The 15,494-nt window shown below is 41.5% G+C and overlaps 1 protein-coding gene across 9 annotated transcripts in view; it reads left to right on the forward strand.

Annotated features, from left to right (window-relative positions):
- Positions 1-15,494, forward strand: part of ITPR1 (inositol 1,4,5-trisphosphate receptor type 1) — a 168,022-nt gene that overhangs the window by 58,893 nt on the left and 93,635 nt on the right. For all 9 annotated transcript variants that reach the window (XM_035337315.1, XM_035337317.1, XM_035337316.1 and 6 more), the window contains 14 exons: positions 270-430; positions 1,135-1,276; positions 1,655-1,813; positions 2,385-2,557; positions 2,820-2,939; positions 4,199-4,393; positions 6,041-6,292; positions 7,651-7,792; positions 8,721-8,874; positions 9,203-9,390; positions 10,861-10,999; positions 12,764-12,818; positions 14,039-14,204; positions 14,305-14,475. In XM_035337315.1, the coding sequence (XP_035193206.1) occupies positions 270-430; positions 1,135-1,276; positions 1,655-1,813; positions 2,385-2,557; positions 2,820-2,939; positions 4,199-4,393; positions 6,041-6,292; positions 7,651-7,792; positions 8,721-8,874; positions 9,203-9,390; positions 10,861-10,999; positions 12,764-12,818; positions 14,039-14,204; positions 14,305-14,475 (2,217 nt within the window). The remainder of the gene's footprint in view (positions 1-269; positions 431-1,134; positions 1,277-1,654; positions 1,814-2,384; positions 2,558-2,819; positions 2,940-4,198; positions 4,394-6,040; positions 6,293-7,650; positions 7,793-8,720; positions 8,875-9,202; positions 9,391-10,860; positions 11,000-12,763; positions 12,819-14,038; positions 14,205-14,304; positions 14,476-15,494) is intronic.

Below are 15,494 nucleotides of genomic sequence, written 5' to 3' on the forward strand. Positions count from 1 at the left end.
TAGTTTAAAAGTTACACTGTTAAATTTCCAATTTACAACAGCACATGGAGATTTTTTTCCTACTCTCTATGGCAGTGTTTTCTAGTCTCACCTGATGCTTCTCTGTACTGGGAACACCTGTGAGCTTGTACAGGGTGCTACTGTTCTCATACTGTCTCTAAGTGAGGCTATGTAGGAGTATGGCTTCTTGTCTCTTTTAGTAACAATGAGTGAACCACTATTCTGTTTTCTGCCTTTTGGTTTGATAATAAAACTTCTTTGGGTTTTAGATTGGTACTTCTCCAGTGAAAGAGGACAAAGAAGCTTTTGCTATAGTACCAGTTTCTCCTGCAGAGGTTCGGGACTTGGACTTTGCAAATGATGCAAGTAAGGTTTTAGGTTCCATCGCTGGCAAGCTGGAAAAGGGAACAATAACCCAGAATGAAAGAAGGTAAGGAAACAAGAATTTGGTTCAAATAATATAGTTTGCTTTACTCAATAAGTGTTTCTTTTATTGTTGATTTTGCCCATAGCGAAGGTTCTCAAGCCATATTCTGTCAGCCCCTCCTTGTTGCTCTGTGAAATGAGAGCATGGGAACTGTTGTTGTGAACTTGGAGGAATAATCCATAGCATGCCTTTCTTGATGGGCTTTGCAAAAGGAGTGTGGGAATTTATAATCCATCTTATGAAGAGTGAACATATGACTTCTGGCAAATCCTCTGACAATGTCTGAAAAATATGTGGCCACTCAAAAAGAATGCACAGGCTACTGTGTAAAATGAGGGTCCATGTGCTTCTATAGCCAACGTCTTTTCTTTGGTCTTGGGGAGATTATCATCTGATTTGTCTTTTCTGGCAATACAAAAGAACTCCCAAATAGGACTTAAGGAGCATAAAGTTGCCTTAAAGTGATATTGTTGTCTTACTGCTTCTGTAGTTTGGCTACTAAACATTAATCTGTAACAATAAGGGAGCACTAGTTCCTAATTTAAGGTTCCATACAAACCTAGGGGCTTTATCCAACATCTGGGTTAGTCCCTAATTGATGTTTTTTGTCACTTAACATTTTGAAATCTGTATAACCTTACCACTGTCATTGTTCTTTTAACAGATAAAACTTAGTCTTATATTAACAACTTCTGACTTTTCTGTAGATCTGTTACCAAATTGTTGGAGGATTTGGTCTACTTTGTTACTGGTGGAACTAATTCTGGGCAAGACGTGCTTGAAGTGGTATTTTCTAAACCCAATAGAGAACGGCAAAAACTGATGAGAGAACAGAATATTCTAAAGCAGGTAGACTGCATCTTTCTTTAAACTCTGCCTACCAGAAGGGTTGTCAGAAAGGAAATCCTAGTAGCAGAGAGCCTGGTCAAAATATTGGAACCAAAGGATCCTTTCAGCAGGTTGTCAGTGCACTCTAGGCATAGTACTGCTAGAAGAAAAAAATACAGCATATGTTGGTAAATAAACCTGATAAACAGTGTCTTTTGTACAGGCTGTACTTTGGCCGAGAAACAAACATTACAATTATAGAGTATTTCTGATGCATCTTTTAGAAATTCAAAGATACGAACACATTAATTTTCTTTAATTTTACATTTACCTTAATTTTAATCAAACGAAGGCAGTACCTCATGGGATTTAAATGCCTGTTTTTTAATAAATCCACAGATTTTCAAGTTGTTGCAAGCACCATTTACAGACAGCGGTGACGGCCCGATGCTGCGGTTGGAGGAGCTTGGAGACCAGCGGCATGCTCCCTTCAGGCACATATGTCGGCTTTGCTACAGAGTGCTGAGGCACTCTCAGCAGGATTACAGAAAGAATCAGGTTTGAAATATGTTTGTGGCTTTCAGTGGCACTGATATTGTTCCTATGCTCCAAAAAATAAGAGCTACATCCTGCTAATTAAACCCTGCTAATGCTGTGGTGTGATTTCACAGTCAGCCAGAGATTTTGTTGATTGCTCAATTTTACTCTGTCTGCCATCTTTCGTCTCTGTCAGACTATGTACAGTGTAATTAGTGCTAGTTCTAAGGGAAATTTCTGAAAGCAGTGGGTTTGCTGTTGATCCAGGTGAACTTTAAGATTTTCTTTACTCCTGTGTACTTTGAAAGTTGTCCTGTGAACTGAGGATGTACGTTTTTTGTGGCCAGCTATTAAAAACAAGCTCATATCAGCTGGGGATAAATGCTTTGATGGTCTCTAGCCCAGAGGTGAGGGAGATGTTACGACTTTGTCATTACTCACTTTCTCTCAAAGGAAGTACATACAATTAGAACCTAATCCAGTTTGCTTCTTGGGACGGTGGCATTAACAAGTCTTACTGTTTTGTTATTGATGATTTTCTGAAATTCAGAGACTTAATTACACCACCTTTGTCCTTCTCTTCGGTTCAAAGGAATACATTGCAAAACAGTTTGGCTTCATGCAGAAACAAATTGGCTATGATGTCTTGGCTGAGGACACTATCACCGCACTACTTCATAACAATCGCAAGCTCTTGGAGAAGCACATCACAGCTGCTGAGATTGATACTTTTGTTAGCCTTGTGAGGAAAAATAGGGAGCCCAGGTGAGATCCACGTTTTCAAGTACATGATTACCCTTTCCTCTTAGTCTTCTGAGAAAACTCTGTACTTGCCATCTTGCTATCAGGAACACAACTAGTTCACTTCTTTTTTGGCATTTGCCATAACTTCCTACTAGGGCAACAGTCTCACTCTACTGTGTAAAATTGGAGTTCTGTTTTTTTCTTTTTTCTTCCTGGAATATAGATTGCCTCAGTCTAAATCTCAACGTGGATTGATACCCTTTTGGCTTACGTTTTCCAACAGGTTTTTGGATTATCTCTCAGATCTGTGCGTTTCCATGAACAAGTCTATTCCAGTGACACAGGAGTTGATTTGTAAAGCCGTTCTGAATCCAGCGAATGCAGACATACTCATTGAAACTAAGTAAGTAAATTCTTTAAAGACGGTTTTGCTAGTGTGAAACAGAAGGGAGGTGATTCAAAGCAGAGAGCACTGCTGGCACGTCTAGAGAAAGCAGTGTGGAGTCCTCTTTGGATGCACAATAAATGGAAATTGATGACTGCAAAAGTCTGCAATATGTGTTCTCAGCCCAGTAGTCAGAGACATCTTTTGGATGTTTCATGTTTGATCGAAGTAGATGACTTCTTGTGAAGGTTCCATGGGCCTGATTCTCTCCTGGGCCTCGGGCTTCCCTCTTTGAACTGGCTGATGTGAGTGAACACTTCTTGGGTACATGTACACTATGTTCAGCTTGCCGCAAAACAGCAGCTGATGCATCTCTGCTCACCCCTTTCTCCCCGTTCTGATGGGATTTAGGTCTCAGCATTGCCCTGCCGTTGCTGGAGCATCACAGCAGGCACTAAATCCCAACCATCTTTTGTAGTGACTCAATATGTGGAATAGGGCACAAATAATCAATATCAAAATAATGTAAAAGGGAAACAGATCTTTGTCAGCTAGTATTTAATATCCACGTGGATTAAAATATTCTTGAAGATGTATAGTGCTCTTCATGAAATTATAAGGACTATTTATTTCCACTAGCACTTGAAGTTGCTACATCAGTTGTTGGTTCTTATTTTGTACGTTTCATTTATATTTGTCAGATGTATGATCTTTCTTTTTCTGAAGAACTAAAAGCCGCAGTTGCCTTTTTAGTGGCTGATTTGTTTCTAGCTTTGTCACATAAGCAGAAAAGGTTTGATCCAGTTGGTATTTAGGGGATCCAGTACTGGTCAAATGTTAGATATTTTTGTTTACCGAATCTTTTCCTAACTTGTTGAATATTCTTTGAACAAATTCTCCCATAAAGATGTTTTGGAAAGTCAGTTAGCCATAATGTCTTTGCTTCTTTATTTTCATCAGCTGAATGGAGGTGAAATGTATGTGTACCATTGATCTTTTCAGGGCCAAATGGAAAGCTTATAATCCAAATTCACTCTGATGCTTTTAATAATAAAACCTAAAGACTTGATGTAGTAAACTGCTACTGCTGAAAGAGTAAAATATTCAGCTTTTACTTGGCAGAGTTCAGGAATAAAATGTGTTTTCTTAATGCAGGTGAGATCATAAAATTACTTTTATATCGCCAGTATATTTCAGCAAGTGTTTTAAAAGAAATGTTCTTAAAGATTTGCATGGGTCTTGGCAGTTTGTAATCTAACCACACTTCATTCTGGCAGGCTGGTCCTCTCTCGATTTGAGTTTGAAGAAGTGTCAAGTGGAGAAAATGCCTTGGAAGTTGGAGAAGATGAGGAAGAAGTGTGGCTATTCTGGAGAGACAGTAACAAGGAAATCCGCAGTAAGAGTATCAGAGAGTTGGCTCAGGATGCTAAGGAAGGGCAGAAGGAAGATCGGGACGTACTCAGCTATTACAGGTTAACAGCGTGTGCAGTAGTTGGCCAGCAAAGTTCATTGAGACTGTTGCTGGGGGGGGCTGCAGTGTATAGGCTTCAGTTGGATTTGTGGAAGGATGCTGCTCTAATGGACGAAATAGCCATTAGAGAGTGAGGGTGAAGTGGGAGCTAACAGCATAAGGTTCGTGGCAAGAAGTCAAATTATCAGCATGAGCAAGTTTAAACTCTTTTAAACTAGCTGAAGCTTAGAGTGCATTGAATGTGCACACCATTGCCTGTATTTCTGCTTGGTTTCCAGATAAATGGGTGTTAACACCGAGTCTGTATGTTAACTGTAGGTTAACTGGACTGAAATGGTAATTGGGGTGAACAACCATTTGCAGGAGCAACAAGATTTCAGTGCACAAATGGCTTTGTTTTTGATTTTAAAAAAGAGCTGCTGCTGTTCTCCCTGCCTTCCAAACTTCTTTCTAACCTGAAGGCATTTAGCAGTCCTGTAGCCCTCAGCAGGACAGAGTATGAACTTAGGAAAATGCCACAAGTTGGGTTTGATTAATGCACTGTTCTTTCATACAGCTTAAGCTATGCTTTTAGCAGTTTCTAATGTGAAGTGATATTTCCAGATGACTTGACAAGACACCAAGTTCTTGGCATAGTGTAAGATCAGGTTTCAGCCCAAACCAAATTCCTGTGTCTGGGTTATAAACTTCTGAAAATAGTTTGACAGACTCAACTGTGGTGGTGCAGAAAGTACAGCTAGATTTTTTCTAATAGCTATATTTTATTGTATTTTTTTGCATTATCTTTTGCATTGAAAGGTTTAATATAGTAGACTTAATATGTGTTTTTATTTGAGCCTGTTGGAGGGCTGTGCTCACAAGATGAGCTTTTATAATACCTATTCTGAAAAATTATATTTGATTTCAAGAAGAGAATTGCTCGTGCTAATTATTTTCAGCTCACTTTATAGCCTCGTGCATGTGCTTAAAACAACTATTTAGTGCAGAGTTTGGTCAAGGCCCCATGAGAGGAGCTTAGAGTTAAAAGGAGCCTGTTTCCAATTAAATGTTAATTTCTTTAGGAAACGTAGTTGACACTGTTCAACACAAATCTGTATGAACACTCACGAATGTTGGACATGTTCTTTATGGCTAAAAGTTAATTATCGGTCTGTTGAACACGCATAACTTAAATGCCAGTTGCTTGCTCTTAGCTTCTGGGCTGAAAAGCTGAGGAATAAAGTTTATTTTTTGTCTACAAATTCTTTGACTGAAGGGAGCAGAACTCAATAGCTTTTTAATTGTACCTAATTTTTAAGGATTCTGTAGCCTATTTACACTGTTCCTCAGCGAACCACTGTGGCTTCAGCATTAGGAAGAAGTATTCCATCTTCTAGAGTATTGGGGCTGACTTGCCTTAAGTGTTTTCTGGATTCTTCTGTAACTATTATAAATAGCATTAATTAATTCTGTGTAACTGTCAGGAAAATATGCTGACCACATTTATTCTATTTTCCACTGTGTTTCCACTATTACTAGTGATTTGATTGGTAAATAACTTTTTTTCTATAATGACTATGTAATTGCTTATCGGCTCTATACCCAGTGGAAGGTTCTGGAAATTGAAGTGTAAACTGTTTGTTTGTGTATTTCCTCCCCCACCCCAAAGATACCAGTTAAACCTCTTTGCTAGAATGTGCCTTGATCGACAGTACTTAGCCATAAATGAAATATCTGGCCAGCTGGATGTGGATCTCATTCTCCGTTGCATGTCTGATGAAAACTTGCCATATGACCTGAGAGCATCTTTCTGCCGGCTGATGCTTCATATGCATGTTGATCGTGACCCCCAGGAACAAGTCACGCCCGTGAAGTATGCTCGTCTGTGGTCTGAGATACCTTCTGAAATTGCTATTGATGAGTAAGTGCTTGCTGGATTCATTCAATCTGCTTAAAAATGTAACCGGATCAATCCTAAACTAATGCATCATTTATGCTGTGTCTGTGCTTAAAAAAACGGGGGGGGTGGGGAGAAAAAAGTTCTCATTCTTACAAGTTCTGTTATTCAATGCATGTAGCTTCATTTGTCTGTAATGTTTTCTGGAGAGAACCTTTCTGTGTATAAAATAACCTTGTACAGGTCTGCTGTAAACGAGGAAGGCATAGGTGATTTTTCTCTGAAACATCCACCGATCACAGTGACATTTGCCTCTGACTGGGGTGACGTGACGAGTGACCTAGCTCTGGGAAAGCAGCAGAGAACTGTTTTGTTTTTCCTCATGCCTTATTCAATTAGAGTATTGACTCTTCAAGGCAGATGCTCCATACAGGAGCTAGCACAATCAGAAGTGAAGACAAGTCATGTCCTGGATACAGAGTCCTGTTGCTTAAACCCCAATGGAAAATACTCCGATGCAGGGGTAAAAGACCTATACAAAACCACAGCCAGACTGGAGACTTGAATTTTTTTTTGACTGTAGACTCATATCAACTCGATTGTAGGGATAACATTAACGGTAGTTCAGTGACTCAACTTCTTCAGTCAGAGGAAACAAACATATTGCAATTGTGTTAAATTTTAGGAATTTGAGTCTTTCAGTGTTAGTACCTGTGTTCAGTGGTGTTTGCCCTCCCTTCCCTACTCAATAACCTAGTCACCTTCTCTGAGAGAAGTGTAATAGATCATATTCAGCTTTAAATGCCAGAACAGAAACAAATGGCGGAAGCTCTGGCAGAGGCTGAACGGTGAGTGACCCATGACCAGACAGGAAGAGGGAAAAAAAAGCGGTTAGTTATGGGGATTCTCTTTTTACCATGGGGATTCTCTTTCTACAATGCTCTACTGAGAAACCAATGTAACATTTCTATTAAGTTCAAGTCTACTTGGAATATATATTGTTTTTATTTGCAGTCAGCATCTCTTGGCCACATCTGTTCTCCTTAGTGCTGTGCATAGGTTGTCACTGTTCTAGTTTAAAATTTAAAAAAAGATTTCTTTATTGGGACAAGATTCTTTTTTGTTTGTTTTTGCTTGATTGTTTGCTTTTGTTTTTATCAGACACTCTTAAATAGTGCAAAATGAGTATATGGGATAAAACAGTAAAAGCCAGGAAATTATGGTGTCAGCTTCGTGGTTTCCTCGTTTGGATAAGTTATTTAACAGCCTTTAACTTCTCCTGGATTTTTACAAATCACTGAAAAATTGTGTCAGGGGAAAGCCCTGTGTGTTTGCATGCTAAGTTTTGTTTTTGTTTTTTGTTTTGTTTTTTCCCTCCTCAGCTATGATAGCAGTGGAACCTCCAAAGATGAAATTAAGGAGAGATTTGCACAAACAATGGAATTTGTAGAGGAATATTTAAGAGATGTGGTGTGTCAGAGGTTCCCTTTTTCTGATAAAGAGAAAAATAAGCTCACTTTTGAGGTAGTTATCCAGTTCTGATTTTTATCCTTTTTTTGGTGGAATGTGTTACCTTTTTCAACACCAGCTAGGTGGGCAAGTACTTAGTGAATACTAAGCCACAGCATGCTTGTGCTGCCAAGTGTGCTACTTTCTCATGCAGGCAACCCCACTGAAGTTAGTGATAGTTTGCAATGACAGTTCTTGAAATACAATTAATGAATATGAGCTCGTGTCTTGGGCTCGCAGCAGCCTTGTTTACTTTTTGTGCTCTGTGTTATTACAGAGTCAAGCTTTAATGGTATAAATATTCAGTAAAACTGAACACTTTGCATGCACAGATATGCTCTAGAGCTTACAGTATTACTCATAAAGAGAACTGTACAGTACCTGGTGACTTACTGACCGACTGAAATATTCTGTCTGTGCAAATAAAGTGTAGCGAACACATGCAGTAGTATTCTTCAACAGTTAATTTAAAAAAAAATCAAATTATCTGAGGAATGTGCAGCTGCTGGGTCTGCCTTAAATATTTGCACTACATGTGAAATTATTTTTGTGGATTGTGAAGCAGTGCATGTGGAGGACTTGTGGGAAAGCTTGATGTCTTGGGAACAGTAATCTCTGGATATGGCGTATTTTCTTGTCAAAGAAGACCGTTCTCTCTGGTCTTGATCTATTTTACCTTGTCTGTAATGAGACAAATACAGTATGCCTTTGTAGCTATAGAATATGAATTGTAGGCACAGGCTGTAACTGCAGGTGTTTCAGTATTTGTAGACAAGTAGAAAGCTTTCTGATAACATGCAGAGCTATACAGTCTGATATGGAATTAGGAGGTACTGTAGTTGGAATGACTCGCAACCAGGTTAGCGGTCTTTTCATTCTGTTGAAAACTTGATTTTTGTAGCAAAATGCTTAATATTAATCAGGCTTTCTATTGTTTTGGTAGGTTGTTAACCTAGCCAGAAATCTGATATATTTTGGTTTCTACAACTTCTGTGACCTCCTCAGACTAACCAAAATCCTCCTTGCTATATTAGACTGCGTGCACATCACTACCATCTTCCCTATTACCAAGATGGCAAAAGGCGAGGAAAGTAAAGGTAAGACTGAAAAATGAGTGGCGCAGGAGATGATTCATCAGCAGTTTCTGGTTCATCTAAAAACGTCAGTTTGGGTTCAACATCTCCTACTCTGTGGCTTTGTTGTAAAGCAGCGTGATGTCTGTGAGGATCGAGGGAGAGGGCAGGTGTCCCCTGCGAGTACTGCAGTGCTCCTCTTGCCTTCCGTCTGCTCCAGGCACTCAGGTGTCCTGCTGGCCTTGTTTAATGTTGAGACAATTTCTCTTTGTAGGACGTGAAGGGCCCTTTCTCTGTTAATGCAGTCCCATTCCGCCATCATAACCTTACCTGTTTACCTACCTCTCTGAAGGGAGCAATGTGATGAGATCAATCCATGGAGTCGGTGAGCTGATGACCCAGGTGGTGCTCAGAGGTGGCGGGTTCTTGCCCATGACTCCGCTTGCTGCTGCTCCTGAGGGAAATGTCAAGCAGAGTGAACCAGAGAAGGAGGACATCCTGGTAATGGACACCAAGCTGAAGATCATAGAAATACTTCAGGTATTAGCAAATGCAAAGTAATGTAGCACCTTGTGCTGCATTTAAGTCTTAGTATAGTGCCGTGCTGCCACTTAATTCACTCCTGCCTTGCATGCCCCATTCTTCAGTGGGTGCAGTGTTACAAGGGCAACTTTTCCAGGCATGCAGCACTCATCTCACGTATGACAATACTATTATGCCATGACTGAAACCCTGTAATAGGAATGAGTCAGCAGTGGACTTCTCCGTATGACAGAAGTATAACAGTGACCTGTAAATATCTGAATTTCTGAAGTGGAGAGCTCATAGTCCCCCTGCTGTCATTATAGTTTCTCCAAATCCCCAGGAACATCTTGTTAGATGTCCCAAGGAAGGGAGTTATACTTGATACTTCTCTCTGTATAGCTATCGGCCTGAGTGGGTTTTTATGCATGCACCAGCCTCTTGCAGCCTCCTCCATCTTTGCCTGGCTTTTTCCACTTGTTCACTCCTAAGGCTTCAGAACACAAAGACAAAAGTTTTTTTTTCCCCTTTTCCACAGCTCTGTCTTGATCTTTTTGTGTTGGTGACACAAAATTGCTGTGCTGAAATCCATCCTCCCTCCCTCGCTGCACAAGTCCCTGTTCTGTTCAGTAACTTCACGGGCAAGTTCACGTAGGCCAAAATGCTGCAAAAGGCGCGTGGGCGAAGTACACAAGGCAGCAGGAACGCCGTGGTGTACCTTCCCTGTGCCCTCTGTGGGAGGTTTTGCACGTAGCTGGACTGGGGGTCGTGCCCTTCCGCTCAGCAACAGATGCAGCATGCAGGGGAGGCTTGATTCACTTCCTTTCACCATTTCTAATTTTAGTTAAACTCAGAACTGCTCTCATATGGCCTGGCATGTTGCGGCAGGGTATTTTAATGTGCCAGTGTTCCCCCTGTTACCACGGGTTATTAAAACTGGCGTTAAGCATTTTCCCCTGAACTGAAGAGAACTGCAAGTGCTCTCTGCCTTGTACTTCCTTCCTCAAGCAAGTTGTTAAGATTTAATTGTAAAGCACTGAGAAGGAGACGGCTGAGCTGTACTAGCTCGTGCCGATGACACCCCCAGCACACGTGAAGTGCCCCGTGTTGGGCTGCAGCAGGCTGTGGGGCTCTGCTTGGGGCAGCGAGCTGGCTCTGGAGCTCGGGTTCAGGACAGACAGGAATGCTTTCCTCGTCACGGGGGGAGGCAGTGCGAGGGTGCATGCATGGGTCAGTAACAAGGGATCAAAACTGTGTCAAAGTCTTTTACCTGTAAGTATACGCATGGAAGTTGCTGAAAAAAAAATCTATATTCTGAGGATTAAAAAAACAAATCAAAACTTTCATGTACCTCTTTTCCAAGTTAAATCTGCATTTTTACTGTAGTGACCTTCTGTGTTGGTATCTCTGCATCATGTGTCAGTTCTTTGTACGTGTGCTGGAAACAGGCAAGGCATTGCAACATTTCTACTACTTCTGTATCACTAGTTTATTTTGAATGTGAGATTGGACTACAGAATCTCCTGCCTACTTTGTATATTTAAACATGAATTTGATGAAAGCAATGCCCAGATGACTGAATCGCCCACTGGAAGCAGCAATCAAGAAATGCCAGCAAATGTACCAGGTTAGTCACTTTGCAAAGAATGACTTTGTGTATGTTAGGGAAGGCTCTTTAATCTTAGAGTAACCAACTGAACAATCGATTCAGGTTCTTGCTTTGGCATGTGATGAGCAGTCCCACTGGGGCAGTGGTCATGTGTTATGTCATTTACCGTCCTCTGTCCCCAAAAAATGCCAGCAACAAACACCACAATCATGTGAATCTGATTCCCATATCCATTCCCCCTGTGCTGATTCCTCTACCCACCCAAACTTTTATTCCCCAAAAGTTCCGTGGGAAGGAGAGGTGTCAGAGGTTACCCTGTCTCAGTACTGGTAGACAAGGGTATGCCAGTAAGCTTGTCGATGACCAGCGTTCTTAACTGAAAGCAGGACAGTTGGTGTGTTGGGTAATGCAGTGCTGTTAATTGCCGTACCACTTTCCATGGGAAAAAGGATCCTGGAGTTAAGACCTGCACCATGAAAAATCGCTGGATTTTAAAAGGGCAGCTTATTAGACAGCAAACAGTTTTTCTCACTTGATTTGGGGACTGTATCTCTAGATGTAACAGGGAAAGATAAGAAAAATGTGTTTTAGATGTGAAGTCTTCAAAGGAAAGACTACTTCTTTTGATCTCACTTCAAAGGGGTTGTGTTTACTTTTTTTTTCCTTGGACTGCCTGTCCAGCCGCCCCCCAGGGTGCCAAGACCTTCAAAACGGGGCTGGTTGGAGAGCACAAGAGCTCTTTCTGTCAGCTAAACTTCGGAGGAAAGGGGGGAGTAAACATTATTGGCAAAGATGTTAAATCCATATGCTCTCTTTCCATTCCATTTGGAAACGGTTGTGAAAGATTCAGAGCTCCAAGTCTAAAGCATCTGGGCTCAGGCCAGGGTCTCGGGTGACTGCAGAACATCAAGTCCTGCTTGCTCCAGCAGGACCTGAGGGGGTGATGGGGAGCAGTGCGTTGTTGGACGTAGCTTTAGAGAATTAAATCATTTACTTTGGTCTTTCAATTTCAACATTTGCAAACAGAAGGTGGCCTGATAACATCAGTAGTCTGTCACTTTGTACTCACCATCAGTGGGTTTTTATTCAAAATTTCTTTTTAATTTCATTGCCCCTTGTGCCCAGTGGCGTGTCTTGTCATTTACCTATTTCATAAATGAGTAAGTCCAGCGGGAATTCAGACCAAGCTGCCCGTTGTTATTTCTGCTGGTTGGAGTGTTGGGGCAGCAGAGAGGGAAGAGGTGCGTGTTTGTGCAGTATGTAGCTGAGAAATGTCCAGGGGAAAAAAAGGCCAAACACATTTTACTTTTATTTATTTATTTCAGAAGATGAGTCATTGCCAATGTGACAATATTTACCTTACCCTGTTAAATATAAAGCCCTTTTTGTTGACTGAGCCACAGGGGAACGGTTGCCACTGCTGAATATAATGCTTTGGAACTTAGAGCTGAAACTTGGTGTTTCTTGTGGGCGGCCCCTCTGAATGACAACATTTCCCATCAGTGTCCTGGAGCAACGCTGGTGAAATCTAAAAATAGATGAGAAGGATAACCCTGGATGTTGCTGAAGTGATTGTGCAGTTTAATTTGTGAGCTGATGGCAGGTTGATTTATTGTCTTGTTATCTTAGCAAACGGCTTCAGTAATCTGTGCTCCTTTCAGCTCGTGATGACCCTCTTGCTTACACCTACATCACTTCTTGCAGTTCAAAATGTTTTTAGGCTGCAAAAACATCTCTGGTGCAACTCTGACATAACATATTTGCTTGTTCTTATTTTCTCAGGAGCCCTGGACTTTGAACATATTGAAGAACAAGCTGAAGGGATCTTTGGTGGAAGGCAAGTATCACCTTGGTAGTGCTAATTGAAGCGTAGCTCAGCAGTTCCCAGGCTGCAGCCCCAAGCGTGCTCATACGGAGGTGGATTGCAGTTGCAATTGAGTTGGTAAATGGGAAAAGATTGGAAACAGCTGCCCAACTCAATTACTTAGGCTTCATTTTCCTGAAATGCCTTTGATACAGCTTGAAGTAATGTCCATTTGAATTAAAAGCCATGGATAAGGCACAGGTGGTCCTTCAGTCAAAAAAGATCTTCACTGGAGTGCTTCACTTGTAAGGATGAAAGCAGAGTTGGAGGATTAGTGCATCTAAGCTGAGTGCTGCTTTAAAATCTTAGGGAAAAGTTTGTGGGCAAGGACTGGAACTTCTGAGACAGATATCTACTTAGCCATGCTGTTATTGTAATGCAGCATTAGACTGCACGTGCTTGACAGATCAAAGCTAGCAAGCTGGGTCTTCAGTACCTGTTTTCTTTCTGGAGTTGCTTATGCCCTTGCTTTAACCACGGGATGATGAGTCAGTGACAGGCTTCAAGTACTTGAGCTTTTCCTGATATTCTGCCCTGTGCTGAAGCACTGTGAAGGTTTATATTCCAACAGCCCTTAGCTGCTTGCAGAGCTGCAGTTCTTTTCTATATACCTAAGATAACTGTTCTCTTAAATGAGGGAGAGAGATTCATTCACCAAATTAATAACCAGAATTTTTAGTGCAAGTGTGCAGACTCAGTTGGAAGCAGAATTTGGGAAAGATTCAGTAACTGATAAAGAAAAAATATGTAGTTTATCATCTTCCAAAAAGAAGTGCAGAGGAAAGAGCAAAGAAGAGGATTGTAAGTGCTTGACACAATTAGCTTTGCAACGGTGATATTGAGGAAGGGGTGTATTTTGTGGGGAGAAAAGGTAGTATTAGGAATGCTCAAGAACTATTTGAGCAATAGGGGAAGACTGACACAGGGATGAATAGTTAGTCATGATTTGTCTGTGGAAAAGTTAGAAACTGTATGCTGAGTGAACCACAAGTAATGAATCTCTGGAAGCCTTACGATTATGCAGCATGTGAAGAAAAAACACAACCCTGTGTATTTTAAGGTAGCATTTGCTTTGACAAATTCCTTGTTTATTTCAAAATAAGAAAAAAAAATCCACCACAGCAGACTGAACTCAGGAACCTGCTGGGACATTAAGCCCAATATGACAGTTAATTCCTGTGCTTTGTTTTCAGTGAGGAGAATACCCCATTGGATTTGGATGATCATGGTGGCAGAACATTTCTCAGAGTTTTGTTACATTTAACAATGCACGACTACCCTCCTCTGGTGTCTGGGGCGCTTCAGCTGCTCTTCCGGCACTTCAGTCAGAGACAAGAAGTCCTTCAAGCTTTTAAGCAGGTATGTGTGTGTATTAAGAACGTTATTCCTCATCTGAATGTGTATATTGCAGTTTAAAAATAAATCCTGTTGTGCGACTAATGGATTGCATTCATATAAGGTTCAACTGCTTGTTACCAGCCAAGATGTTGACAACTACAAGCAGATAAAACAAGATTTGGACCAACTGAGGTCTATTGTGGAAAAATCGGAGCTTTGGGTATACAAAGGCCAGGGTCCCGATGAGGTGATGGATGGAGTGCAAGGAGAAAATGAACACAAGAAAAAAGAGGTAATTAGGTTGTGCTTCCCAAAATTCATGTGTTAATGTTTTCTGAAAGTGTAACTGCTCCCAGAACCGTGAGTACAAAAAGTATCCCTTCTGCACGCTGCATAGCTTGGCGAGGCTGTTTGTATTGCTGTTAGAATAGGACAAGAATAAGAGGAAAGCTTGGACCAGCAGATGCCAATTAGTCTTGGGTGGAAACTGCTCAGAGTCAGCAGCTGCGGTAGTGTCATCTTTAGGCCCTGACAGAGCAGTTGGTTTGGGTTTTGCTGTGCCACTTGTGTTGTCCTTGCAGCACTGAGAGACTGCCTGACTTCTCTGGGTGGTCACACAGCAGAGGACAGCTGCGAACGCCTCAGGTGATGCGTTGTGGATCACAACCTGGTGTGTGTGCTGCTGCGGCGTTTGAGAGCTGGGAAGGGCAGCAGAGAAGCGGTGTAGCCCTGGCAAGAGGGCTCGCAGACAGGGGCTGCAGTGCAGATCCCAGGGAGAGCAGGCAGCAGTGCGGTGGGCAGCAGTGCATCGTGCAGCTCTGCCCCGTCTCTGGGAGGGCACTGGCGGCACCAGCCGCTGTGCAGAGGCACAGCAGGGAATGTGGGGAGCGCACTAGGGTGCATGCTTTCAACACGTTTGATTTTTTTCATATCCTTTGGCTAAATTATTTGTGTATATAACATAGGGTTGCTGGTTTTTTACAACTTAGTTGTAGCTATTAGTAGGGTGAATATTATTATTTATAAGTCTGCAAGTGAAGCTAATGAATGCTGAACACAATGTGCTAAAGCACTGCATCAAAACAAAATACAACACTAGAGAAAAGACTCGAAAAATCCCTGAATATTTCTTGGTTTCCCACTGCAGTTTTGAGTATTCACTTTTATGAAATGGCAGAAGAGCACAGTGCTTAAGAACCGAGTAAATGCTGGTGCTTTACCACACCTGATAGTACTGGACTTCCCTGGCGTGCCCATCTGGCCTAGAACTAATTAAATGCTTCTATCTCAGCATGACTGTGATCAGATAGA

Source organism: Oxyura jamaicensis, chromosome 12 (genome assembly GCF_011077185.1).
Source record: "Oxyura jamaicensis isolate SHBP4307 breed ruddy duck chromosome 12, BPBGC_Ojam_1.0, whole genome shotgun sequence".
Lineage (NCBI taxonomy): Eukaryota > Metazoa > Chordata > Aves > Anseriformes > Anatidae > Oxyura > Oxyura jamaicensis.